At 47.8% G+C, this 27,029-nt stretch overlaps 1 protein-coding gene across 2 annotated transcripts; it reads left to right on the top strand.

The window, feature by feature from the left end:
• The first annotated feature begins 691 nt into the window (after positions 1 to 691).
• On the top strand, positions 692 to 25,505 carry TMOD4 (tropomodulin 4). 2 transcript variants are annotated; one of them, XM_083167129.1, is made up of 10 exons: positions 692 to 1,009; positions 9,644 to 9,815; positions 10,568 to 10,724; positions 12,945 to 13,067; positions 16,588 to 16,677; positions 17,659 to 17,789; positions 20,980 to 21,087; positions 22,669 to 22,812; positions 23,211 to 23,355; positions 23,588 to 25,505. In XM_083167129.1, the coding sequence occupies exons 2-10, from the start codon at positions 9,687 to 9,689 to the stop codon at positions 23,608 to 23,610; spliced, it is 1,050 nt and encodes a 349-aa protein (XP_083023255.1). In that variant the 5' UTR covers positions 692 to 1,009; positions 9,644 to 9,686; the 3' UTR covers positions 23,611 to 25,505. The 2 variants fall into 2 exon arrangements, with proteins under 2 accessions (XP_083023255.1, XP_083023256.1); XM_083167130.1 differs by lacking the exon at positions 692 to 1,009 and adding an exon at positions 7,513 to 7,623.
• The last annotated feature ends 1,524 nt before the right edge of the window (positions 25,506 to 27,029 follow it).

The following is a 27,029-nucleotide window of genomic DNA, read 5'->3' as shown; positions in this document are numbered from 1 at the left end:
AGGTGGTCACCCTAGCCTACACAGGAACCCATTACAGATGGCATTCTGAGACTCTAAGCCTGGGGTAGCCAACCCTAGTCCTCGAGAGCTACCAACAGTGCAAGTTTTGCAGGTCTCCTCACAGAATCACAAGTGAGCTAATTAGCTCCATCTGTGTATCTTTTAAAATGTGTCAGTGATTAATGAGTGCAGCTGTGCAGCAGCTAGGTTGTCTGGAAAATGTGAACTGTTGGTAGCTCTCGAGGGTGTGTGTGTGTGTGTGTGTGTGTGTGTGTGTGTGTGTGTGTGTGTGTGTGTGTGCTGCATCCCTTTGACAGTCTGGCACATGTGTGATGTCACAGCAGAGGCAGAGCTTAGGGGAGGAGTTACATGTAAAATACTTGGTCTTTATCCCAAACCCTCCCCCTTTGCTCAGTTGTTGCTGGACAGGTGCTCAGTGGAGGGGGATACATAAACACTCTGCATTTTGCCTGACTGTCACACTGGTTCCCAACCTTGTGGTCAATGTCTGTATACAAAGTGGTATATGTCTATATAAATCATGCACAGGTTTTTCTATGGAGCGCTGGCACTTGTAGTTCTGCAATCGCTGCCCCACCCATACCATATATTTTGATTTACTGTTGCCTCTGCTGCTGGTGATTCTTAGAACACAGTCTGCAATTCTTCTCCTATTCTATCATTCTATGTTTTGTCACAGTGACTGGCTGTTACATAGTTATTGCATTTATAGACTCTGATGTGACAAGTTCCCTTTCTGAGTCCACTTTTCAGCTCCTTCTCTTACATGGAATATCCCTCCTTAGCACGTGTGTTGATGAGGGTTTGAAGCAGGTGATGGTGTAAGCAAGGTGCAGTTCTGCAAACTGGCCACTAGGTGTCTGCCTGGGATAGAGAGATTTCAGCACCAGCTGTGGTCTAATGACAGGCAGGGTCACGCCCCTTTCCAAAAGTATCCCCTGTTCCAGGCTAGTCAGACCCCTTCATACAGCAGGCAGGGAGGCACAAGGTAAGTTTGTGGCTTTTGTATATCCTACGCTTTATCAGAGTTGTATATGGGTGCAGGGGGCCTCCATTAATCAGTTACATGCCTGCAGCTAGCACTGCAGCCTGCACAGTAATTGCTGGTGAATGAGTGTAGGCTGTGGGTAGAACTAGTGGGAGTTTCTTGTCTTGCATTGGTAAGAGGAGAGCTGTTTGCTTGTACCCTACGTTATTGGGGTGCAGTGACTGATCTCTTAGGATGTATGCCCCAGCCTGGAACTGGTAACTCCTATAGGGGGGTAGTTGAAATGTGAATATCCATGAACAAACCAGAGCTAAAACTTCAGTGTATTATATAGGTAGCAGTGTGCAATTATTATTAAACCTCATTTGCTTGTTACCGGTGCCTAGCAGGCTTGCTGGGTCTTGTGGTTCTACAAATGGAGTGTCACAGGCAACTTTGACTGCGGTGGGTCAGTGCACTGGCTGCATATACACTATATGTGTAGTGTAAGTGCAAGATGTAGGTGGCCATCGTGTTGTGGGTTGGTCGTAGTATCCATGACCTGGAAGACCATCTGCTTATATAGCTACTGTCAGCGTTTTGCGGTGGAGACTGCGCTTCTAACTCAGTGGCTGTCTGTTAGAGGATCGGTATGTTTTTTTCCTGTGCGGAGCGTGGCAGATTCCATTAATTATTATGTTTAATAATACATGAAGAAGAAATAAAAACCACACAGAAATCTTCACCATTACATATTGTGATTGGTTGATCATTGGTTTGGCCTGTGTGGGGTGGACTGTCACTGAAATATGGCAGCATGTTGCAAGCAACTGTGGATAGGTGTAAGGGAGCCTTGGAAGTATTTGTATGGTCTGTTGGTAGGGTGTTTGGCTCATCCTGTGCAAGGTAAATGCTGTAATTTGTACAACCACTCTCTCCACATGCTGTGGAACCACAAATACCAGCATGCTGGGACTTGTCTGCCGCCAGTTACTCTGGTCTGCTGTAAGCGTGGGGCAGATAAGAATGGGTTAATCAGGCCGCAGGGTGAACGCTGAAATCACCGGTGCAGAGATAAGGGGATAATCCGCGGCTCTTGTTGGCACGCCGCTGGATTGGTTCCCTTTCAGGAGCGGATGGTTACTGATTCCCATGATCTGATCGTCGCTCTGCTTCTCAGGTCTTACATGTACACTTACTGGGAATTATACCCCACACTTTTCCTAAATGGTCAGTGCTGCAACCTTTTTTTTTCTAGCAGAGTGCAAGTTCCTCAGCCAAGATATAGCCTTAACATCATGTAGACAATCCAAAAAATTCAAAAGTGGCTCCCAGGTGCCAGCATGAATATATACTACGGCTTTACCATTGATGGCCGGTATATTCGTGCATCCTCGTTCTATTCCTGTGTGTTCGTTCCTGGGCCATTGCTGCCCCCGCTGCCTGATTGAATGGGTGTCTGACTCGGGTACAGAATGTTACTGTGTGCTCTAAATTAGGAGTACAGCTTTGCGACCTTTGCTGGACCGTGCTAAAACCTGTATACGGATTCTCACATAGGGAAATTTTGCCACTTTTTAAATATTGAAGTTTTCCAACATTATTTTTATTTTTTTGAGCCCAATACCAGTGGTGTGATAATCCGTATTCATGTTTTACCACCGTTCGCAGCTTTCTGAACTGATGTGGCTTTTAGCTTTAATTTTTGTTTGCAACAATATCTGTAATGTAAGTAATTCAGGTCCCGTTACACATCTGTTACCTGCAACTCTGTATATGTGTGTGTATATATATATTATATACTCTGTCTGATCTGCATGGGTGACCACCCGTGCTCAGTGTATTGTGGTCCCATCAGGAAAGAAAGACCATGCACCAACGTCACAGAACCACCAGACCTCCTCACTATTGCACGAAACCATGCCAGGACCATGCACCCACATCATAGACCCACCAGGCCTCCTCACTATTGCACCAAACCATGCCAGGACCGTGCACCCACATCATAGACCCACCAGACCCCCTCACTATTGTACCAAACCATGCCAGGACCATGCACCCACATCATAGACCCACCAGGCCTCCTCACTATTGTACCCAAACCATGCCAGGACCGTGCACCCACATCATAGACCCACCAGGCCCCCTCACTATTGTACCAAACCATGCCAGGACCATGCACCCACATCATAGACCCACCAGGCCTCCTCACTATTGTACCCAAACCATGCCAGGACCGTGCACCCACATCATAGACCCACCAGGCCTCCTCACTATTGTACCCAAACCATGCCAGGACCGTGCACCCACATCATAGACCCACCAGGCCCCCTCACTATTGTACCCAAACCATGCCAGGACCGTGCACCCACATCATAGACCCACCAGGCCGCCTCACTATTGCACCAAACCATGCCAGGTCCGTGCACCCACATCATAGACCCACCAGGCCTCCTCACTATTGAACCAAACCATGCCAGGACCGTGCACCCACATCATAGACCCACCAGGCTTCCTCACTATTGCACCAAACCATGCCAGGACCGTGCACCCACATCATAGACCCACCAGGCCTCCTCACTATTGTACCCAAACCATGCCAGGACCGTGCACCCACATCATAGACCCACCAGACCCCCTCACTGATGCACCAACCATGCCAGGACTGTGCACCCACGTCATAGACCCACCAGACCTCCTTACTATTGTACCAAACCATGCCAGGACCATGCACCCACATCATAGACCCACCAGGCCTCCTCACTATTGCACCCAAACCATGCCAGGACCGTGCACCCACATCATAGACCCACCAGGCCCCCTCACTATTGTACCCAACCATGCCAGGACCGTGCACCCACATCATAGACCCACCAGGCCGCCTCACTATTGCACCAAACCATGCCAGGACCGTGCACCCACATCATAGACCCACCAGACCCCCTCACTATTATACCCAATCCATGCCAGGACCGTGCACCCACATTATAGACCCACCAGGCCGCCTCACAATTGCACCAAACCATGCCAGGACCGTGCACCCACATCATAGACCCTCCAGACCTCCTCACTATTGTACCAAACCATGCCAGGACCGTGCACCCACATCATAGACCCACCAGGCCCCCTCACTATTATACTCAATCCATGCCAGGACCGTGCACCCACATCATAGACCCACCAGGCCTCCTCACTATTGCACTGATGCCAGGACATTGCACCCACATCTTACACCCACAAGACCTCCTCACTATTGCACCGATGTCAGGACCGTGCACCCACATCATAGACCCACCAGGCCTCACTATTGCACCGATGCCAGGACAGTGCACCCACATCTTACACCCACCAGACCTCCTCACTATTGCACCGATGTCAGGACCGTGCACCCACATCATAGACCCACCAGGCCTCCTCACTATTGCACCGATGCCAGGACTGTGCACCCACATCATAGACCCACCAGGCCTCCTCACTATTGCACCGATGCCAGGACCGTGCACCCACATCATACACCCACCAGGCCTCCTCACTATTGCCCCGATGCCAACACATTGCACCCTCAGCACATCTCATCGCCTGTGCATGCTGCATTACTGGGTGTAATGATAGGTCTATGCCAAGCAACTGGCATGGGATAACCTGCCATGTGGGTGACTTACCCGGCCATCTGCAATGAAGCTGGCCGCACCACAAGCTTTTCAGTTGGCCTGATATTTCTCACTTGTGTTCCTTACACCTCTGATAAGTGTGCAGAGATCAGGGCCCTGGGGATACATACAGAATCCACACAGATGGGCCATGGCTGGGTAATGATCTCCTGACCTTATGGTGTGAGGCAGCAATGCTGACCACTGTGCCATCTGTGCCTCTGACACATTGCTGCCTCCTTGTTTTTGTGACCTAGGTGTGTTGTAATTGTCGCTCTGTGTAACCTCTTGGCCTGGAGTCTATGGGGAGCCATGGATAAGCCTGTTAAGGCGCTGACTGCGGATTGCTGGCAGCCACTGTGGGAGATGGGGTGGGGGTGCGGGAGGTTTATGACTGACAGGTGCTGCTGTCCTCTGACACCTTATACCCTCCGCTACTTGGTTCAGATCTTACCCCCCCCTCCCCCGCACCCTTCCTGCACCTTGTGCGTGCTGTAAATCCATTGCAGCCGGGCATACACCAGGAGGGGGGAGGCTCAGGGCATTCCTAAAATAGCCCCCCTGCAGCAGTGCCTCCCCACAGTGCCTGCTGAGAACAGGTGCCGCTCAGGGGCCACATCATACAGTGCTAGGTCATTATTGGCCCTACCATACACAATGTAATGCAGCTAGGCGCAACATGCAGTCAGCCCTGGTGCAATACTACCAGGGTTCCCTGCCCACCAATCACGCCTGTGCTGTGCCCACCAATCACGCCTGTGCTTCTGCAGACTCTCACAATGTCTGATTTACACCTCTCCTGTTCTGTGTGCTGGAAGTTTATATGTATCCCTGAGCACTTGCAAAGTAGCACTTCCACTGATCTGTGTGCTGGAAGTATGTATGTATCCCTGAGCACTTGCACAGTACCACTTCTCCTGTTCTGTGTGCTGGAAGTATGTATGCATCTGAGCACATACACAGTAGCACTTCTCCTGTTCTGTGTGCTGGAAGTATATATGTATCCCTGAGCACTTGCACAGTATCACTTCCACTGATCTGTGTACTGGAAGTATGTATGTATCCCTGAGCACTTGCACAGTAGCACTTCCACTGATCTGTGTGCTGGAAGTATGTATGTATCCCTGAACACGTACACAGTAGCACTTCCACTGATCTGTGTGCTGGAAGTATTTATGTATCCCTGAGCACTTGCACAGTAGCACTTCTCCAGATCTATGTACTGGAAGTATGTATGTATCCCTGAGCACTTGCACAGTATCACTTCTCCAGATCTATGTACTGGAAGTATGTATGTATCCCTGAGCACTTGCACAGTACCACTTCTCCAGATCTATGTACTGGAAGTATATATGTATCCCTGAGCACTTGCACAGTATCACTTCCACTGATCTGTGTGCTGGAAGTATGTATGTATGTATCCCTGAGCACTTGCACAGTACCACTTCTCCAGATCTATGTACTGGAAGTATATATGTATCCCTGAGCACTTGCACAGTATCACTTCCACTGATCTGTGTGCTGGAAGTATGTATGTATGTATGTATCCCTGAGCACTTGCACAGTAGCACTTCTCCTGATCTGTGTACTGGAAGTATTTATGTATCTCTGAGCACATACACAGTACCACTTCTCCTGATCTGTGTGCTGGAAGTATGTATGTATCCCTGAGCACTTACACAGTAGCACTTCTCCTGGTATGTATGCTGGAAGTATGTATGTATCCCTGAGCACGTACACAGTAGCACTTCTCCTGGTATGTATGCTGGAAGTATGTCAGGGTTGCCTACCTGACCCTCTCCATGAGGGAGAAAATGCTCTGTGCCTGGACTTCCCTGGTAATGTAGGATTGCCAGCACCTGTGGTGAGATAGATACATACCTTCCAACTTTCTTGGTGGACGGAGGAGGGACAGAGTGTTGCGCGCCGTAGTTGCGTCAAAAAATTTGGGGGCATGGCCTATACTCACGGCTCTCCCATTTTACGCTTTGGGGGCATGACTCAGAGGCTCTGTGAGCCTGGCTGCGGGAATAGACGCTGTGTGCATGCGTACAGCGTTTATTCCCCGCTTCTCAGCAGCCGACAGGGGGTACTCCAAACAGCCCCCCCTCGCTGCGGGAGGGATGTGGGAATGTCCCCGAAAACCGGGACATTCCCGCGGTTTTCGGGACTGTTGGGAGGTATGGAGATAGGTAATAGATAAGAACGGTATCACCACAGTTGCTGGCAATCATACATTACAGGGAAGTCAAGGCACAGAGCATTTTCTCCCTCATGGAGAGGGTCAAGTAGGCAACCGTGAAGTATGTATGTCTCACTAAGCACTTACACCGTAACACTTCTCCTGGTCTATGTGCTGGATGTATGTATCACTGAGCACTTACACCGTAACACTTCTCCTGGTCTATGTGCTGGATGTATGTCTCACTAAGCACTTACACCGTAACACTTCTCCTGGTCTATGTGCTGGATGTATGTATCACTAAGCACTTACACCGTAACACTTCTCCTGCTCTATGTGCTGGATGTATGTATCACTAAGCACTTACACCGTAACACTTCTCCTGGTCTATGTGCTGGATGTATGTATCACTGAGCACTTGCACAGGATCACTTCTCTTCTCACTTCGGGTCTGGCACACCGGCACATTACTGTGCACTTCTTCAGTGTAACCGTTTTAACTCCAGTATTTTGAGTGAAGGCATTTGGGCCTCTGTAACCACCTATCTACTTATGGGGGCGAGCAGTGTGGCCTGCAGGGTGACTGGTCCTATAAGATAACACTGCCTGTAGTAATGTGGGTGTTGCACTGGGCCTGACTGTAGATAATGATCTCCCAATGGCTCCCCCTGGCCGCAGCTGAGTCAGTGTTATCCGGGCAGATTAACTCTCCCAGCGGCTGGGACATCTCACATGCTGCGGACACTGCGCCTGATAGAGGGATTGTAGGGGGTGATCTATATCTCTGGCTGGACCGAAACAAGGTGATGTCAGCGTGAAGCTACATGTGTGACAATGGGGGTGTCTCACCCACCGCTTTTAGGGTACACCCAGCAAATTAGAAATGTTTGTCTCTTGCAGTGTCTGCATTTGATGATGTTGTTTATAATGAACACGTGCCATTGAGGTTCCCCTGGTGTCCCGAGAGGTCATGTGGTGTACCGGGTGTACAGCCACACCGGCGGACTATGGGGCAGATGGGTACCAGACAATCTGCTCCTAGCTGCCATGTTCCAGGCTGCATTCTGGAGGAGACTTCCCGAAATACCAGCGATCTCCCTGCAGAGTCAGCAATCTCTCTGATTGCACATTATGCAGCTGGTACATTTTGGGGGAAAAAAATATATCCATTCACATGGGACCATCAGCACCATCTCCTGCATTGGGCATAAGCATAGATCGCTATGGCTACAGCATTTTTTTTTTTTTCAAGTTTAACATTTTTATTGAAACACTTTGAGTTTGACTTACAATCAGCCGACTGAGATAAAAATTACATTAATAAGAGAATGAACATAGATTGTTAGGTAAGGTAAATTCACAGAAGAATAAGTGGTCTTAGCGTCAGCAAAAACAGTTCACATCGACATTCTTATTCGAGATTACCATGTTCGATGCACAGGGCTACAGCATTTTATATAAGGTTTCTCACGGTCGCTTATATGTAACCATATGTGAAACACATGAACAAGCCCTGACACGTATGGTGTCTATACTTCACCCTGTACAGTAAATGTTACTGAGGGGTAAATGTATGGAGAAGTGATAAAGTGCCTGGTACTTTATCACCAGCCAATCAGCTCCTAACTGTTAACTTACAGGCTGGGGTTAAAAGGGGACAGTTAGGAGCTGATTGGCCAGTGATAAAGTACCAGGCACTTTATCACTTCTCATTCCTTATCTCACTGCATCATACATCTACCCCTGAGTGTCTTGTGGCTCATCTACATTTGGATGTGAGTCACTTTATGCCGTGTCTCTCAGAAGAAGCAGTACATGACCGCACCATACTTTTTAAAAACCACATGTGTCATGTATGTTTCTGCCAACCCAGCAGATGCTCCCATACAGAGGCAGCAGCACTTTGTGCCCTGGTCCCATACAACGGAGAATACTATTTACCCCATTCCCTTGGCATTTCTGTGCCACCCACCATGCCACTTTTCTTGCCCAACCAGTTTGAGACAACGTTATGACACCCCTCTGATGTTCCAGCTGTCGGCTGTTTGTGTCCATTTTAACATGGGATGTATAGATCAGACCCAGAGGACCTCTGTGTTGGTTCCCAAACTGCAGCCCTATAATAGCTGTTGGGTGACTCTGTAACATGGTTGTTGGACAGATATCAGTGTGGTTGGGTGGGTCAGGTCTGGGTAATATTGTTACTCCTGTAGCACATACCATATAATCATTTGTTGCCCTTGTGATATGCAGGGGATAGTACTAAGAAGCTGGGTGACGCATTATGGCCGACCACTGCGGCACCACTTCAGCCACCAATGATACATAATGACATCATTGCACATCCGCAGGGCTGCACTGGCACATTTCACATTATCACACAGCATGGGCCTAGATTACATGAATGTCCTAATTGTGCCTTCACCCAGCTATAGAAATATTGCAGACTGTTTTTAGATGTTCAGGAGGACTCCTAGAATCCAAGACACCTCCCGGATACCTGGAGTAGGCATTAAGTATCTTCGTTGTCCCTTTGGTAACCTTGGGTGAACTCCTAACGTTATGATGTCCCGACTATGGCTGTTGATAGAATTGTCCAGGACGATCTTCCACTATCTCCTATAACGTGTACTTGATATCTATGGATGAACCCACAATGTGGCAGTCATGTAGTGGGTTGGTATAGTGTAGACTTAAGGGCATAGACTTCACGACATGGTCCATGAGATGGACATCATCTGCAGGACACATCATAGGGTTGTGCAGGTAGTACAGAACAATCCTTGGCTATGTGTTTATTTTACTAACTAGACCTTTGCTTAGGTCGGTCATCTGGCGAGAGGGGCTGAAAGTTGCTCCTACAACCATGTCCACCATGTCTTACCAGAAGGAGTTGGAGAAGTATCGGGACATAGATGAGGATGAGCTCATGCGGGCGATGTCGGCTGAGGAGTTGGCCCAACTGGACTTGGAGCTGCAAGAGATGGACCCTGAGGTACATAGAACATATGTCATCATGAACGATGTCCCTTTATGCAAGGAAATTCCATGGAGAGAACTTGGCCAATTTGCCTCTTGACCTCTCAGTTGGTAGTTTCTTGGTTACTCCATTGTTAGGCCACCAAACGTTGCCTTTGCCATATCAGTGTTATTTCAGTGGAAGTAATTGTTCATTCTAGAGACTTAGGGGCAGAAGTATTAAGCCTGGTTAAGTGGAAGGTGATAATGCACCAGCCGTGCTGCTGTTTTCGAAAAATATCAGTTGGGAGTTGATTGGCCGGTGCGTTATTACCACTTTACCAGGCTTCATACATCTGCCTGTTAGTACCCAGCTTTGCCATAGATTGCTAACTCCTTATATAAGGATGAACGTACATTGTGGTTATCTGTAGAAACAAGACAAGTCCCCTTTTTTTACCCACCCAAAGGTGACAATGTTGACCTTTTTAGACTATATCAGTGGTTTCCAAACTAAGTCCTCAAGCCATGTTAACTGTCCAAGTTTTAAGGATATCCATATTTGAGCATGGGTGGCATAATTCGTGCCACACTAAATTTGCTCAAGCATGGATAGCCTTAAAACCTGGGTTGCCTTGAGAACAGTATGGGAGCTCCGGGGCTGGCAGAGGTCTACAAACAGAACCACGCTGTTGTAGAAGATTCTGGTGGTCGGTCTGGTCAGAGATGTAGGACCTGTACCACGTGGGTAGTGGATGTAATACGTGGGGTTTTCTCTCCATATTTCAGAACGTTCTCCTCCCAGCGGGGATGCGGCAGAGAGATCACACCGTGAAGACCCCCACCGGGCCACTAGACCGTGATGCCCTTCTACAGCATCTAGAAAAAGAGGCCATGGATGCCAAGGAGATAGAAGACCTGGTGCCATATACCGGGGAAAAGAAAGGTATAGCAAATGACAAGGCTGGGGGCTTTCCGATGGCTCCGGGGAGGGGTGGTCTCTATCTTCTTTTCTTGGGGGGGGGGGCGCAGCTTTACTTCCAATGATTATCAGTTCAGTAGCGTAAATATTTGCAGCGGTGTAAGCCCATCCGTGCAAACATGAATTAGGCCCCTAAGGCTGGTTTTGAATCAAAGGCAAAGTCCAAAAAGTGCAAGTTGAGAAGTCTCCCAAACCAACCAATCAGATTCCAACTGTCGTTTCCTGGTCTTTGCTGGATAAAAGCCTGAAGATGATTAGTTGCCCTGGGCTTGATACATCTACCCCTGTGTGCGGTGTGGTTCCTCAGGAGGTGCAGTAGAAGGAGCGGAGGGGCCAGTTTCTCACTTTGCCGCCTGGTCCCTAATTTGTCCTGACATTAGTGACCGGACACATGTGACGTTAGTTGACGAGATGGCGTCAGTGCTCAGATCTACTGTCATTGCTCTCCTCAGAAGTCCAGCTTTATTTGTGCTGTCATGGTATAGTGTAGCCGCTTAGCACTAACCCCCCCCCCCCAGCACGGTGACGGACGCAGACAGCTGCAGACGATATTCATGGCTACACTCCCTGGCTGTCACTGCTGCGTGACCAGCTGTTCTCCCGGTGACACCTAATGATTTTAGCCTCCGAAACAAATACAATCTGTACCCCTACGCCCAATCACCCGGGTGCAGTATTCATGTGAGAGTCTAACCCTAATACAGAATGATGCGTCAGTAAGTCATGTGTCAGTAAATGACGCAAAAGAAGTAGAAAGAAACAAGCGAGCAGGCGTAAAGGCGAATAGTTTGTATCAGTAAAGAGCCGATTACTAATCATGATGAAACCAGCGAATAGAATGCAGGCAAATGCGGTGGGCGGGGTATAAAACACTGGTCGCAGGACTGCTCCGGTTACACACAGCCGGTATGGAACTGATTGGTCGGAATGATGGAGTCCAGAAAGATTAATTTTTTTTGGTACTTGTGTAGTTTCACGGCGCCTGATATATCGGATGCGATATCTGCCGATATATCGGATGAGATATCGGTCGATATATCGATGCGATATGATGCAAATTTTTACCTGTTCATAACCCCACTATCCACTACGCATGGAGTTGATTGTATATAGTTTGGCGATATATCGGGCACCGTGAAACTACACAGTTTCCATTATTATATTAAATTAATATCATAAGAAATCTTCATTTGTACAATGAAATAAGAATCATTTAAATTATGTCACTCTGCATTTTATGGACTATATATACTGTATATATTTTTTAATAAGTTGTTACATCTTCCTACATTAATGAATAAAAGTGTTTGAGTATAATTATATGAAGTAATAAGGTATAGCAATGAATAGTGTCCTAACACTCTGATTGGCTACAGGTTGGTGTACTAAAGCTCTGATTGGTCTAGAACTGCACGTGTACTAATGCTCTGATTGGTCTAGCGCTGTACCTATACTAATTCTCTGATTGGTCTAGCGCTGTATGTGTACTAATGCTCTGATTAGTCTAGTACTGTGTGTATAATAAATGTAATGCTCTGATTGGACTGGCACTGTACGTGTGCTAATGCTCTGGTCTAGCACTGTACGTGTGCTAATGCTCTGGTCTAGCACTGTACGTGTGCTAATGCTCTGGTCTAGCACTGTACGTGTGCTAATGCTCTGGTCTAGCACTGTACGTGTGCTAATGCTCTGGTCTAGCACTGTACGTGTGCTATTGCTCTGGTCTATCACTGTACGTGTGCTAAGTCTCTGGTCTGGCACTATACATGTACTAATGCTTTGGTCTAGCACTGTACACGTACTAATGCTGATTGGTCTAGCACTGTACTTGTGCTACTGCTCTGGTCTAGCACTGTACATGTACTAATGCTCTGATTGGTCTAGCACTGTACTTGTACTAATGCTCTGATTGGTCTAGCACTGTACTTGTACTAATGCTCTGATTGGTCTAGCACTTTACTTGTACTAATGCTCTGATTGGTCTAGCACTGTACTTGTACTAATGCTCTGATTGGTCTAGCATTGTGCATGTACTAATGCTCTGATTGGTCTAGCACTGTACTTGTATTTATGATCTGATTGGCTACAGGTTGTTGTTAATTTGTGACTAACTTTTGCAATAAAATGAAAATAATGCACAGCAATAGATACTCTTGTTTCAGATGTGTTCTCCATTCTCCATAGGAAAGGCCTTTATACCAAAACAAGCAAAGCGTGAAATACCCAAAGAGGAGCAGATAACGCTGGAGCCGGAGCTGGAGGAGGCACTGGCGAATGCTACGGACGCTGAGATGTGTGACATTGCCGGTAAGACGTTACACTCACAGTATGGTTGCCGTCTGTCTTACTCTTCATTTCTGGTAAATGTGGAACAAAGCCCCGAAAGTGTTTTACTTCATTTCACAAGTGAATCCAATCAGTGCAGAATGTAAATCAGACATTGCTCGGTGCACGCTGCCATATTTCTGTCACAGTCTAACATCCCAAGACATTCATAGGGATAATATCAATGAGATAAATGAAGGTAATGCATTAAAGGAAAACTCCATCCATTTTCTTCTGTTACGTGATTGCCCCAACCGAAAATTATATATTTTTCTTCTGACTTCGCTCAGATCCGAACAAGTGTCACGTTGGCGTGAGCATCATGGCCTTTTTTTAACTGCGGGACACAGGTTCCCCTATCGGACTACAAGATCCCTCCTGGGAATCACGGGGTAGGGCAGCGGCAGGAAGTGCCAGTGGACCCAGGTTCATATGGACAGGGATGGTGCCAGGAGCTATGGTGCCCAGAGACAGCATCTGCTATTACACTGGCCCACCCATTGGTATACATACTGTAGTGGTGCCTGCAGAGCTTACCACCTGCAAGAACCGCACCCTCAGCTGCTTTAATTATTCCACCCTGAGTAATGTAAAGAGCGCACACCTGCCCGTCACATGACACGTAGTACCCCCCTGCATGCATTATAATCTTCCTTTCTCAGCCTCGTTACTTTAATTACAAGTGTGAGAGATGACAATACCCCCCCGGTATAAAATAGGAGTTGCGCCTTGTAATAGTAGGGACAGCTCCGCACTAAGTGACCTTCAGTGGCGCCTACGGGACAGGACCCAGAGTAAATACACGGATGCCTGATAATGGGATGACTCAGGAAATGGGAATCCGCAGGGTAATCTAGCTGTGCAGTTCTGGGAGTTAGGACATCCGACGTGATCTAGACCACCAACTATGCCCGTCTCCAGAACATCGCTCCCTCTCCGTAAAGACATGGTGTCTTTTCGAGGCAGCTTAGCAGCTTAGCCTGAGAGCAGCATGGTATGCACAGTGGAAGGTATGGGCTAGGCCATTACAATGTGTGACATGGAATCCTAGCAGAGATGCTGTGACCTATGCGTGCAGGTTTTTGACATCTGTGTGTTTCAGCCAAGCCTTTATATGATCAGGCGGCGGTGATGGTTTGGCTCGCCCTGGGATAACCTAGAACTCCCAGCACTGGTTACAGCTGTACACCGGGAGCAGCTCGGCGGCGTGTCACTGGGCAGCAGGAGATATCTGCGTGTTCCCATGTTTATACCTCACATTTCCCAGTGTCGGACCATTCCTCTACGCTCAGCACAGCGCTGCAGAGCTGGATCCCGTTCAGCTTCTATGTTTAGTATCAGAGCGAGAGGCTGCAGGAGGTATCATCTTACCCTGTGTGCAGGGGGCGAGGAGTATATTTATCATTTACTGCAGGTTCCAATGTAAGTGACCCCACTCCAAAACCCAGTAACTTATTCTATGGATGAGACATAGGTATAAAGGTATAAAGATAGGGTCCACTAACCGTGACTACCTCCCATATGTGGGGCACCGAGAAGGGCGGATGTTTGCTAAGCGGTTCTCGCTGACATTGGTCAGATTTAAATTGTCAATAGGGTTGCGTGTAAAACACAACTGGTTTTGCATCCAGCTTTGTTGCCGTTTTAAATACCATGGACAGAATGTGAAGCTGCCACTCTGTAAATATACAGTACCCCTACATCACAATATTGGCACTGTTAGATTGTCATTAATATATCTGTAATTAACCCGTATACCCAAAGGCGGCTGTTCTAGATATAAAATACTCACAGAACAAGAATAATAGCAAATTTACATCCATTAGTCCATTATTGGGGAACTGTCTAATAACCATTATGCACAGCGCAGAGTGTGGTGACTCCACGTGCGTGGTGTGGGGAGTACAGGGTGGGAGGCGGAGAGGTGTGGGGAGTACAGGGCGGGAGGTGGAGAGGTGTGGGGAGTACAGGGCGGGAGGCGGAGAGGTGTGGGGAGTACAGGGCGGGAGGTGTGGGGAGTACAGGGCGGGAGGCGGAGAGGTGTGGGGAGTACAGGCTGGGAGGCGGAGAGGTGTGGGGAGTACAGGGCGGGAGGCAGAGAGGTGTGGGTAGTATAGGGCGGGAGGTGGAGAGGTGTGTATGCGGCAGGAGGTGGAGAGGTGTAGGAAGTTAACGGCGGGAGGAGGAGAGTTGTGGGGAGTACAGGGTGGGAGGTGGGGAGTACAGGGCGGGAGGATAGGTGTGGGAAGTAAACGGCTGGAGGAGGAGAGGTGTGGAAAGTACAGGGCACAGAGGAGGAGAGGAGTGGGAAGTACAGGGCACGGAGGAGGAGAGGTGTGGAAAGTACAGGGCACGAATTGGGAGAGGTATGGGAAGTATAGGGCACAGAGCGGGAGAGGTGTGGAAAGTACTGGGTGGGAGGAGGAGAGGTGTGGGAAGTACAGGGCACAGAGCGGGAGAGGTGTGAAAAGTACCGGGTGGGAGGAGGAGAGGTGTGTGCAATACAGGGCATAAAGGAGGAGAGGTGTGGGAAGTACAGGGCATGGAGGAGGAGAGGTGTGGGAAGTACAGTGTACGGAGGAGGAGAGGTGTGGGAAGTACAGGGCACGGAGCAGGAGAAGTGTGGGAAGTAGAGGGCACAGAGAGGGAGAGGTGTGGAAAGTACCGGGTGGGAGGAGGAGAGGTGTTGGAAGTACCGGGTGGGAGGAGGAGAGGTGTGGGAAGTACAGGGCACGGAGCGGCAAAGGTGTGGGAAGCACATGGAACGGAGCGGCAGAGGTGTGGGTAGTACCTGGTGGAAGGAGGATAGATGTGGGCATGGAGGAGGAGCGGTGTGGGAAGTATAGGGCACAGAATGGGAGAGGTGTGGTATGTACTGGGCACAGAGGAGGTGAGGTGTGGGAAGTACCGGGCACAGAGGAGGAGAGGTGTGGGAAGTACAGGGCACAGAGGAGGAGAGGTGTGGGAAGTACAGGGCACAGAGGAGGAGAGGTGTGGGAAGTACAGGGCACAGAGGAGGAGAGGTGTGGGAAGTACAGGGCACAGAGGAGGAGAGGTGTGGGAAGTACCGGGCACAGAGGAGGAGAGGTGTGGGAAGTACAGGGCACGGAGAGGGAGAGGTGTGGGAAGTACTGGGCACAGAGGAGGAGAGGGTTGGGAAGTACCGGGCACGGAGGGGGAGAGGTGTGGGAAGTACCGGGCACAGAGGAGGAGAGGTGTGGGAAGTACAGGGCACGGAGTGGGAGAGGTGTGGGAAGTACCGGGCACGGAGCGGGAGAGGTGTGGGAAGTACAGGGCACGGAGCGGGAGAGGTGTGGGAAGTACAGGGCACGGAGCGGGAGAGGTGTGGGAAGTACTGGGCACAGAGGAGGAGAGGGTTGGGAAGTACCGGGCACAGAGGAGGAGAGGGTTGGAAAGTACCGGGCACAGAGGAGGAGAAGTGTCTGCCCTTGGTGGGTAGAAGTATATTACTCTTATGGTTCCATGTGTTCTTTTATTTCAGCCATCTTGGGAATGTACACGCTGATGAGTAATAAGCAATACTATGACGCCATTACTTCTGGAATCATCACTAACAAGGAAGGGATCAACAGTGAGTACAGAGCCAGTCGCTGGGATTATTCCTGCAATTTCCTGGTATTTCTTGTTTTATTCTGAGAAGACTCTTGTACCTGATCACATCACGCAGTATACGTACTGTATATAATACAGAGACATAGATTATTGTATTACAGAACTGATTCTGTATTGTACTGCGGTACATATACAGCGTCTCAGTGCCATGGTGTGTGTGTGTGTGTGTATATATAGATAGATAGATATATAGATACAGAAGTACCAACACACTCACCATTCCTAAGAATGAGGTGCAAACAGCACCCACTTCCCAGGATGGGGTGCAGTGGCCTGTGACCACACACTGTAGTAAATACAAACACAGGGGGCCCAGCACTCACTACAACAAACTAACTCACCTTAACATTCAAATAATCAATAAATAAATAATGGGGTTTTAGTTCATGAATTGATCAATGCATTTAAGCTTGCAGCCCATCGCCAAGGGACCCCATTTCACTGCAAGTCCTACACTAACAACTGGTTTTCATGGGAACCTGGCAACTGTTTGCACATCATAGCTAAAATGAACATGTGTTATTTTTCCTGGGTTATTGATTATTTGAATGTTAAGGTGAGTCAGTTTGTTGTAGTGAGTGCTGGGCCCCCTGTGTTTGTATTTACTAGAGTGTGTGGTCACAGGCCACCGCACCCCACCCTGGGATGTGGGTGCTGTTTGCACCCCATTCCTAGGAATGGTGAGTGTGTTGGTACTTCTGTATCTATATATTTGGGTTGATTTTTAATTAACCTCTGTTACTGTGATCATAGCTTTCTCATGCCCCCTAGATAAGCTCATTTACCTGAAACCTGTGACAGCTGCCCCTTTAATACTAATTCAGGTGCTGTGTTTTGGGATGGTCTCACCTTTAAAAGCCATAAGGTACTTGGCAGTTGAGCTTTAACCCAGGAAAAAAAAAAAAACACATCTATCTCTATCTCTATCTCTCTTTTATAGGTGTGGTACAGCCAGACAAATACAAACCGGTCCCTGATGAGCCTCCAAATCCAACTAATGTGGAAGAAACTTTGCAGAAAATCAAGAGTAACGCCGGAGACCTGGACGAGGTGAATCTGAACAATATCAAGGTGAGTGATGGACGAGTAAGGTCCCAGCCGTTTGCATGCAGTATCATACACTGTGATACAGCCAAACATTTGCATTGTGTTCCCGGTGGGACTATTGTATCGGAAGTATAGCGGGCATCAGGGATACCGCAATACAGCACAACAATCATTTATGTACAGTACCATATCATTGACAGACGTAATTATACTTATACCACTTTCCATAAGGAAGTTACAAGAGATAGCCAGGGTCCAAACATAGGGTGTATATCCGGGGAGCCTCCGCACACTTGGCTTTATTCTGGTTCACTCGCAGAGACAAATTCCTTCTCAAATGGACAAAACCATGTGCACAGCAGGTGAGGCAGATGTATCATGTGCAGAGAGAGTTAGATTTGGGTGGGGTTTTAATTCAAAGTGAGATCTATATTGCAGTGTAAAAATAAAGCAGTCAGTATTTTCCCTGCACAGAAACAAAATAAGTCACCCAAATCTAACTCTCTTTGCACATGTTACATCTGCCCCCCCTGCAGTGCACATGGTTCTGCCCATTTGAGAAGGAATTTGCCTCTGCGAGTGAACTAGAATAAGAACAACTGTGTAGTCCTGGATCTGTGGTCAGTCACATGCACCCTGTCCTTAATCTTGGGTCCAATCAGTCTGCAGTGATCCGGTATTATACTAGAATTCTGGGCGGTGGACAAGGGATCATATCCCCATATACATGAATGTGGAGACTCTGAGGAATAAATGCGGTTAGAAACCCATTGTATAGAATTCTAATGTAGGTCAGATATTTCTTCATTCCTGTGGATTGTAGTCAAATCTTGTGAAATGCTTTAAGGCCCCCATACACTACACAATTTGGGCCCGATTTCACCCGATTCTGGAGGATCGGGCTGAGAAATCGGGTGAAATTGCCCAAATTGTGTAGGGTATGACATCCAATCTGATCCGATGCGCGGTCCCGTGCGCATCGGATCAGATCTGGATGTCGGGCGGTCTGCACATAAGATAAATCTTATGTGCAGCCGGTATTGAGCTGGTCTGTGGGCGTGGGGACCGGAGAGCAGGGTCCGGTCCATGTGTGATGAGAGAGGGTAGTCACCTAGCGGCAGGAGAGGTGGCGGGGAGCGGGGTCCGGTCCAGCTGCAGGAGGGGTAGTGAGCTAGTGTGTGGACTGGAGACTAGGTAGCGGCAGCTGCAGGCGGGGAGCACGGAGCGCACGGCGCATAATAACAGAGTCCAGGTAGCGGCCAGCGGGAGAATAGGAATCATCCTATTCAAATAACTGGGCGGACGCTGATTGGCCGAGAGCTCAGCCAATCAGCGTCCGCCCTGCCCGCCCGCCCAGTCTTTTGAATAGGATGTTTCCTATTCTCCCGCTCGCCGCTACCCGGACTCTGTTATTATGCTCCGTGCTCCCCGCCTGCAGCTGCCGATACCTAGTCTCAGATCTGGATCCCGCTCCCCGCCACCTCTCCTGCCGCTAGGTGACTACCCTCTCTCATCACACATGGACCGATCCCCCAGACGGACCCTGACGCCCCCCCCCCCCCCCCCCCCCCCCGCCTGCAAGCTCCCCCAGACCCTGCTCTCCCACAGCTCCCCCGGATTTACATGTGATAAATCGATCCGATTTATCACATGTAAAAAATGGCACATCAAGTGCCAAATCATATCAGGAGCTGCCGGGGGAGCTCAGGGGAAGTCTGGGCCGACATTAGGCCGACTTGTCCTTAGGACAAGTCGGCTTAGTGTATGGGGCCTTTAGTAAATTTGGACAAGATTGTAAATGACTTGATCTCAGTATACATGTACAGTATTTGTATACGGAAATGCAGAGATTTAGATATTCCGCACTAGGTTGTAACCGCCACACCAGGTTTTGTTGCAGTGTGAACTCGACCTGGATATGGATTATGTTGCCTAAACCAATTGTGTCAATGTTAGGGCCCTATTATGGGGTCAGGGATCTGGTTGGTGGTGGGTGCTCCCCTGAGTCCAAACTGTATTTAGAAGAAGAGGAGAAAAGAAGACTCTTTGTGGGGCACTCTTTGGAAAATGAAATACTATAAAAAATAACTTTTATTATATTGATTTTAAATATATTGGTACGAGGTGGTGAGACTCAAGTATCAACAAAATTGCAGTTATGTGTTAAATAACACATCAGAGAGAGCAATACTATTCTGCTCTGTTTTGCTACAATGTAAGTGTATTCTAAGGATGATTGTATCCTTATTAGAATTTGCCAAATCCCCACAGGTTTGGGTTCAAAGGAATAGTATATATAGGGGTGTTATATTAAGCATACATTTGGGTGCGGCTAAAGTTGCTGTTGGAGCGGTACTCTTGAAACATTAGTAGTAAACATACGCCTTTTTTGTAATGCAACATGCGCTGATGGTTTATACCGTACAAACTGCTCCAGTCAACAGTGGGTGCCCATCATGGGTGCTTCTTAGCACCCACAATGTTTTGGTTCCGATCCTAGCTGTGTACCAGTGGCACACAACTATGTGCAGCAGCGGGGTCCGTGGGGCAGCGGTGAACTAAGCAGCGCTATTTGCCACCGCACGGCAGGGCCGGAAGCGACTGTTGAGTATAAAAACATATTTTGAAAAGACTGGCCGGACGCTGATTGGCTGGGAGAATTCTCTCAGCCAATAAATGGCCTGCCAGTCTTTTCAAAATATGTTTTCGCATTCAGCAGCCTCTTCCCTCCCCGTCGCCCTGCAAATAGTGCTACTTAGTTCCCAGCCAGTGCACGGACCCCGGTGACGGGACTACTCAGTGCCGCAGGGACCCCCCTGCCTGCCCCACGCCGCACGGACCCCCCTGCCTGCCCAGCGCCGCACGGACTCTGATGGCCACCCCCAGCTCCATAGGGATATACATACAATAAATCACATGCTATTTATTGTATGTAACTTGGCACATCAAGTGCCACATCCTAAGCAGCCCCCCGGGGAGCTGCTGGGGGCTCTCAAGGGCAAACTGCTCCGATTCGTCCTTAGCACAAGTCGGACTAGTGAATGGGGGCCTTAAGATCAGCCCAATAATGTATTTCTGGGCATGGGAGAATTGGTCCTGTCCAGTGTATGTGGTGTACATCAATGATTCTGCCTGGGATTATCAGGGGGGACTCTCTGTACCCTCTGTTGTGTATGTATAATACCATGTAATGATTGCTGTCTCCTCACTGCAGGACATTCCCATCCCCACGCTCAAGGACGTCTGTGAGGCCATGAAGAGTAACAGCCATGTAAAGAAGCTGAGCTTGGTGGCTACGCGCAGTAACGACCCCGTGGCCTATGTAAGTGGCCATATTCTCAGATGCTGCCCAGGAGCCGGGTGATTGGTGCTGTGAGGCCTGTGACTGGTCCTTCCCTGCAGAATGTGGGCGTTTATGGGCCGGGGCTTATTTTGTTTAGACCTTGGAGGGATGTGTGGATCTCTCCCATGTGTTATAGTATAAGCAGGGGGGACATTAATGGGGAAATGTACTAAGATGGGAGTTGTGTTTCACAAGGGATGTTGCTATAGGCAACCAATGAGATACTCTATTATCTTCTAAAAGGTGCTAAATAAATAAACAGTAGATTCTGATTGGTTGCCCATGTGAACTAGAACTCTCATCTTAGTAACTTTCCCCCTAAGAGTCCGCTTTAGGCCTCTTAGAGATCCTGAAGGGTCACAGTGTTTGGTAAGTAGGCGCCTGTGATACCCAGTCATGCTTAGACCACCTTATGTATATCAGCACATTGGCCAGCTGCCCGGGATCACACAATTCTAGGGGCCTCCGAGCAGGTGTTGGAGGCGTCGCACAATCAGGACTGCGAGGCAGCTTTCCATCCTGCAGCCATACAATGACTAGATGTCGGGGTGCTGATTGGTAGGTAGCTGGAGCTGTCCGCCAATCGGAGTGTGGAATTCTCTACCTGTCTCCCAGCCTGCAGCCAGACAGTGAGTGGCTGTCAGGTGGATGGCTGGAGCTATCCACCAATCAGAGTGCTGACAGCCAGTCACATGTGAAGAGACCGCCTAGAATGCAGGTGGCATGTAATTCTTACTATTTATGTATTGGTTACTGTGTATGGGCGGTTATGGGCCTACAATACTGTTAAAACAGCCCTGCACACTTCCCCACGTTACCTGATGTGTACACCACTGCTAATCCCTGAAGGATTAAACCACCACATGTATTACATACATGTATGTATGTACACTGCTGCTGCTGTTATCACATATATGTGATTTACCACTTTTTCCATGTTTCTGTAAATACGTGACTGCATAGCTAGATGTTAGGAAACCTGCTCTACTCAAACTTAGCCACAAGAGGGCAGCATAGAGCTGGAAGTGTTGACATTTCTTGTTAACAATGGAAGCAGATAGTACAGATGTGGTCATGTAATGTGGTCGGGCTTAAACACAGTGAGATGTGAGCAAGAAATGTGTTCTGAGCAATGTAACATGGGAGATTTGTGTTAAGAAAAAAAAAATATATATCTAAATTAAAATATTGGGTGGGCATCCGAGTACCCAGACCCCCTCCCCGTTTATTAATAAATTGTGAGCGAAAAAAATATAACCTGAAGTAAATTGTTCCCACCTGTCATCCTTATGGTCAGGTATATGGTCAGGTATGTGGTCGTGTACAGCTGTGCTTCTGATTGGCCACGTGTTTTATGATTGGCAGTCACTAACACTGGTTTTGCCTATGACTTGACCATAAGTAGATTAGGGGTTCAGGACCAAATCAACTTGAGTACCCCCAGGGCCCTTGGCTCCCCCCATAGTGCGGCTGTGAGTAGTCCTTGGTTACGCGTAATATCAGCAAGCATAGGAGACTCTGCTGCCCCCTGCTGTCAGGTAACCTTTTCTGTCTCTACAGGCAGTGGCTGAAATGCTGAAAGAAAATAAAACTCTTGAGAGCCTAAACATTGAGTCCAACTTTATCTCCAGCGCTGGGATGCTGGCCGTCATTAAGGCCATGAAGCATAACACTACTCTGATGGAGATGAAGGTGGATAATCAGGTAAGATCTCCGCCTTTATCACTATATCGTGTCTTAGGCCTGCGTATAAACCAATCAGAGGAGAAGGGCCTAGGTTTGTTGGACTATAGAGTTCAGTAACGCCCCTTGCCCACCCCATATTGCAGAAAGTGAGGATCAGTAGTAGCTCATCCTATTAATTGTCACAAGTCCCCCCATGTTCCTTTGTCGTATTATGCTCTTTAACCACTGTCACATTAATACTTAAGGACAAGTTCCCGATGGTCCACGTCTAAGGGGAGATGGTTTCTGTACCCAGTCCTAGAGACAGTGCAATATTGATAAGGATGAAAGGTTTCGTTATTAACAATTGTAACCTGCTAATAATACCAATTAGATAATAAAGCTCATCAAGCGCTCTCATGTCTCTCGTCCTTCAGCATCAGAACCTTGGAGACACCGTAGAGATGGAGATGGCCTCCATGCTGGAGAACAGTCCTTCTATAATGCGCTTTGGGTACCACTTTACACAGCAGGGACCAAGGGCCCGGGCATCGTCGGCAATCACCAAGAACCTGGAGACCCGTAAGTGTCCACCTTCTTCAGAAGTAATAGAACTATCCACCTTCTTCAGAAGGACTAGAACTATCTCCAGCCAATAGATAATGTTATTCTGATCTGTAAGAGGAGTTATTGCCTTCGATGTTCTCCAGTTTGTAGAGATAAATCCTGACAACCCTATTGGTTAGTATAGTATCATTGCACAGTAGGACTGACTGATTCTTAGTGTCGCTATATCACATCTTCTTACTCGCAGGTCGCAAGAACAAGAAGGTTTAAGGAATCTCTGACATATCGTTCAACACTCAAATCCAGCCTCATTCATCTCCAAGGTGGCGCCTATGGTCCTCCTTGCCCTGTTCATAGAATATACTCGTCCACGTGAATTGTGTACCTATTTGTATTGTGTTTATCGTGTCCCTTTAAATGTGGAATTCATATATAGACCCTATGGAGATTCCTTGGCCTTTATCCTACATCTTCATTTGTCTTTCCTTGAGTTCTACATCTTTAAATATTTAATCTCACAGCCTACATCTCTGTCCATCTTTCTCCTAATATTCTAAACCTCTCAGTCTACATGCAGCTCCACTCATCTTTACTAAAGTTTCATCATCCGTTCACCCATCTCCATTCTTCATATTCTTCCAGGGGTGCCACTAAGGCGTTTCTTTACTAGAGGACAGTGATTTTCTGTATCTGCTCAGGTTCGGAGTTTCTACTGATTATGCCCCTTTATGGGAGCCCCTGTCGGTAAAGGCATCAGAACATTGATCATACAAGGTCTTTCTTATCTGTATTGGTGTGCACAGACCCATAACATGCTTGCTAGTGGTTTGTGATTCAGGGTAAGAATTGTTGTTAGTAATCTTTAGTTAAACAGCTTTGTTCCATTATCTGGTGTCTGTAATTATTTGGCTAATGCTATTGTGGTATGGAATACAGCATATCTATTTAATATAGGTAGTGTCTACAAGATGAAGACAGACCAGTGTTCACAATAAAATCACATTTAATGCACTAAAACCACACTTCAATGCTTACAGATGAATTCACATAAGGTAAAATTGCATTTGGGTTTTATTGCATAGGCATCAAATTATCCATGTTCATTGTGCTGAGTGAGAAGAAAATAAATATCACAGTGAATATATAGTTGCAAACAAGAAACCCAATACTGCATACAGCAATGTTAGGATCAATACTTGCAAAACTTTCCAAAATAAATTGTTACTAATGTAATATATAAATATCTCACAATAACAAGCATTTAACCATAGACGTCACACAGTGCATCCTTCTGTAATCTCCCTGATTCTAGTTTTCAAAAGTAGTCAAGTATGCCTTCATCTCTACACATCTTTCCTTTTGTTCTTCATCTCCACCCGTCTCTCCTCTTGTCCTCCATCTCCACCCGTCTCTCCTCTTGTCCTCCATCTCCACCCGTCTCTCCTCTTGTCCTCCATCTCCACCCGTCTCTCCTCTTGTCCTCCATCTCCACCCGTCTCTCCTCTTGTCCTCCATCCCCACCCGTCTCTCCTCTTGTCCTCCATCCCTACCCGTCTCTCCTCTTGTCCTCCATCTCCACCCGTCTCTCCTCTTGTCCTCCATCTCCACCCGTCTCTCCTCTTGTCCTCCATCTCCACCCGTCTCTCCTCTTGTCCTCCATCTCCACCCGTCTCCCCTCTTGTCCTCCATCTCCACCCGTCTCCCCTCTTGTCCTCCATCTCCACCCGTCTCCCCTCTTGTCCTCCATCTCCACCCGTCTCTCCTCCTGTCCTCCATCTCCACCTTACTCTTGATGAAGTAACTTCTATGTAACACTTGATAATGTTGTCTTAAAATGAACGCATTACTTACACACAGTAGTGTCAGCCATTTTGTATCCTGAACCAAGCTTCACAGGCATCCAGCCAACGTCACTGAGCCATGAGATACTCTTAGCCTGGATCCCAGAAAATGAATAAGCTGCTCACTCAGCATTCAAGATGGCTGCCTCCACTGCCTGTCAGGAGCAACTTAAACCCCCTCCTCTGTGGAGCCTCCTTATATATCTGCTCATTGCTCAAGATGTTTCTTGTGAGAAATTGTGTTGGTGGGAAGAGGGGACGAGACTGGAAAACAAAAAGTTAATTGTATTTAAAATATGTAAATAAATTGACTTTTATCTGTTAGTTTCTTGAGTGGTTATTTGTCCTGTACCACGCTTCCACTGCAAGTACATCGGGTATTAGTTACCCCATATTACGGCCATACCAACCAATCACTGCTGACCTTATTTCCTAATTGCACATTTGTGCCCCATTTAGTTCTAACAATGTAAAAGGTATTTTTCTCCTGTTTCCCAAGCTTAACAGCAAGTGAACAGAAAGCAAATAAATAGCTGTTCGCATAGGCGTGCGCAGCACACTTTATTAACACTCACTACATATATGGATGACACAGGTGTTTAGTGATATGACAATGGTCTCTAGTGCAATTAACAATGCAAAACACACAGAATTCATTGGACGCTTCTTTTAGTGGAATACAGTTTTCACAGTTCTAAAAAGCAAAAGTCTTTGGTAAAAGGTATGTCTAGGGGCAGGGAGGTGTTCAGCATTAGGGGGTGCCTGTGCACCCCTAACACTCAATGTGCGCCCGACCTATGCCTGTTTGAGGAAAGTGCAGCTCCTCCTCCTCCTCCCTTCCAGCTCGCGCTGCTCTCCAACGGCGCACTCCGGACACACACGCTGCCCCGTGGGGAGGTGACATCATCGGAAATCGCCCCGTTAGCTGAGCCTTTGTGTTCAGGGCTGGGAGACCAGTAGGTATGGCCTTTGTTGCCTTTGCCATCGATGGCAAAAGTGCAAATGGCCATCGATAGTGTATTACTATTCAATGGGTGACCATCAATGTTTTTACATATTGATGGTCAGCCATTTTTCATTGATTGATCTGAGGGCCAATCAAAATACGGGGGTGGGGCTATGCTCTGTGTACCGGCCTCTTGGGGAAAAAGCAAAAACGACACTATTCATTTAAGCTTGTCATCGATGGGTTCTCTCCCATCGATGGAAAAACTGTTAGACATCGCCCATAAACCATCGATAATTTTGAATCCTGGTTGATGGCCATCCCTGGAGACCAGATGTCTCCTTGTCCTGGCTTAGAGTCTCTGGGAAAGCGTGTCCCTGGTTGTTATATTAGGACACCAAACTGGCCCCTAGGTGTTAAGGCCCATACACTGGGTGACTTTAAGCTCAAAGCCGCCCAGTGTGTATGGCCTGGCGATGAGCGCTGTTGCGCTCTTCCGTATCATCACCAGGAAAGCTGCTCATCTGCTGGTATTACCAGCAGATGATTGGCTTTGAGGACGGCTTTGCACAGCGCTGCACTATGCAAAGCCGTCCTCCCCCTGCTGACGCCACCGGGCAGGAGTAAAAGCGGATCAGTGTGTATGCACTGAGCGGCTTTCCCCCCAGCAATGATAGCGATTGTCGCTGTCCATACATGATGGGCTTAGTCGCCCAGTGTGTATGGACCTTTAATCTAGGTGGCTTCTATCGTTTGAGTCTGCATTGTCCAATGCATCAATAAAGGAAATAGTGATTGATACATTGTCTATTCCTATTACATATACAGGATCACCTACACAATATGGGTCTCATACAAAGTGATAACTGCTACTGACCATGAGTGACCTGGGGGCTATGTGC

Source organism: Crinia signifera, chromosome 12 (assembly GCF_055691185.1).
Source record: "Crinia signifera chromosome 12, ASM5569118v1, whole genome shotgun sequence".
NCBI lineage: Eukaryota > Metazoa > Chordata > Amphibia > Anura > Myobatrachidae > Crinia > Crinia signifera.
Note: the sequence above shows the minus strand (reverse complement) of the source record. Positions and strands in the feature narration are given on the sequence as shown.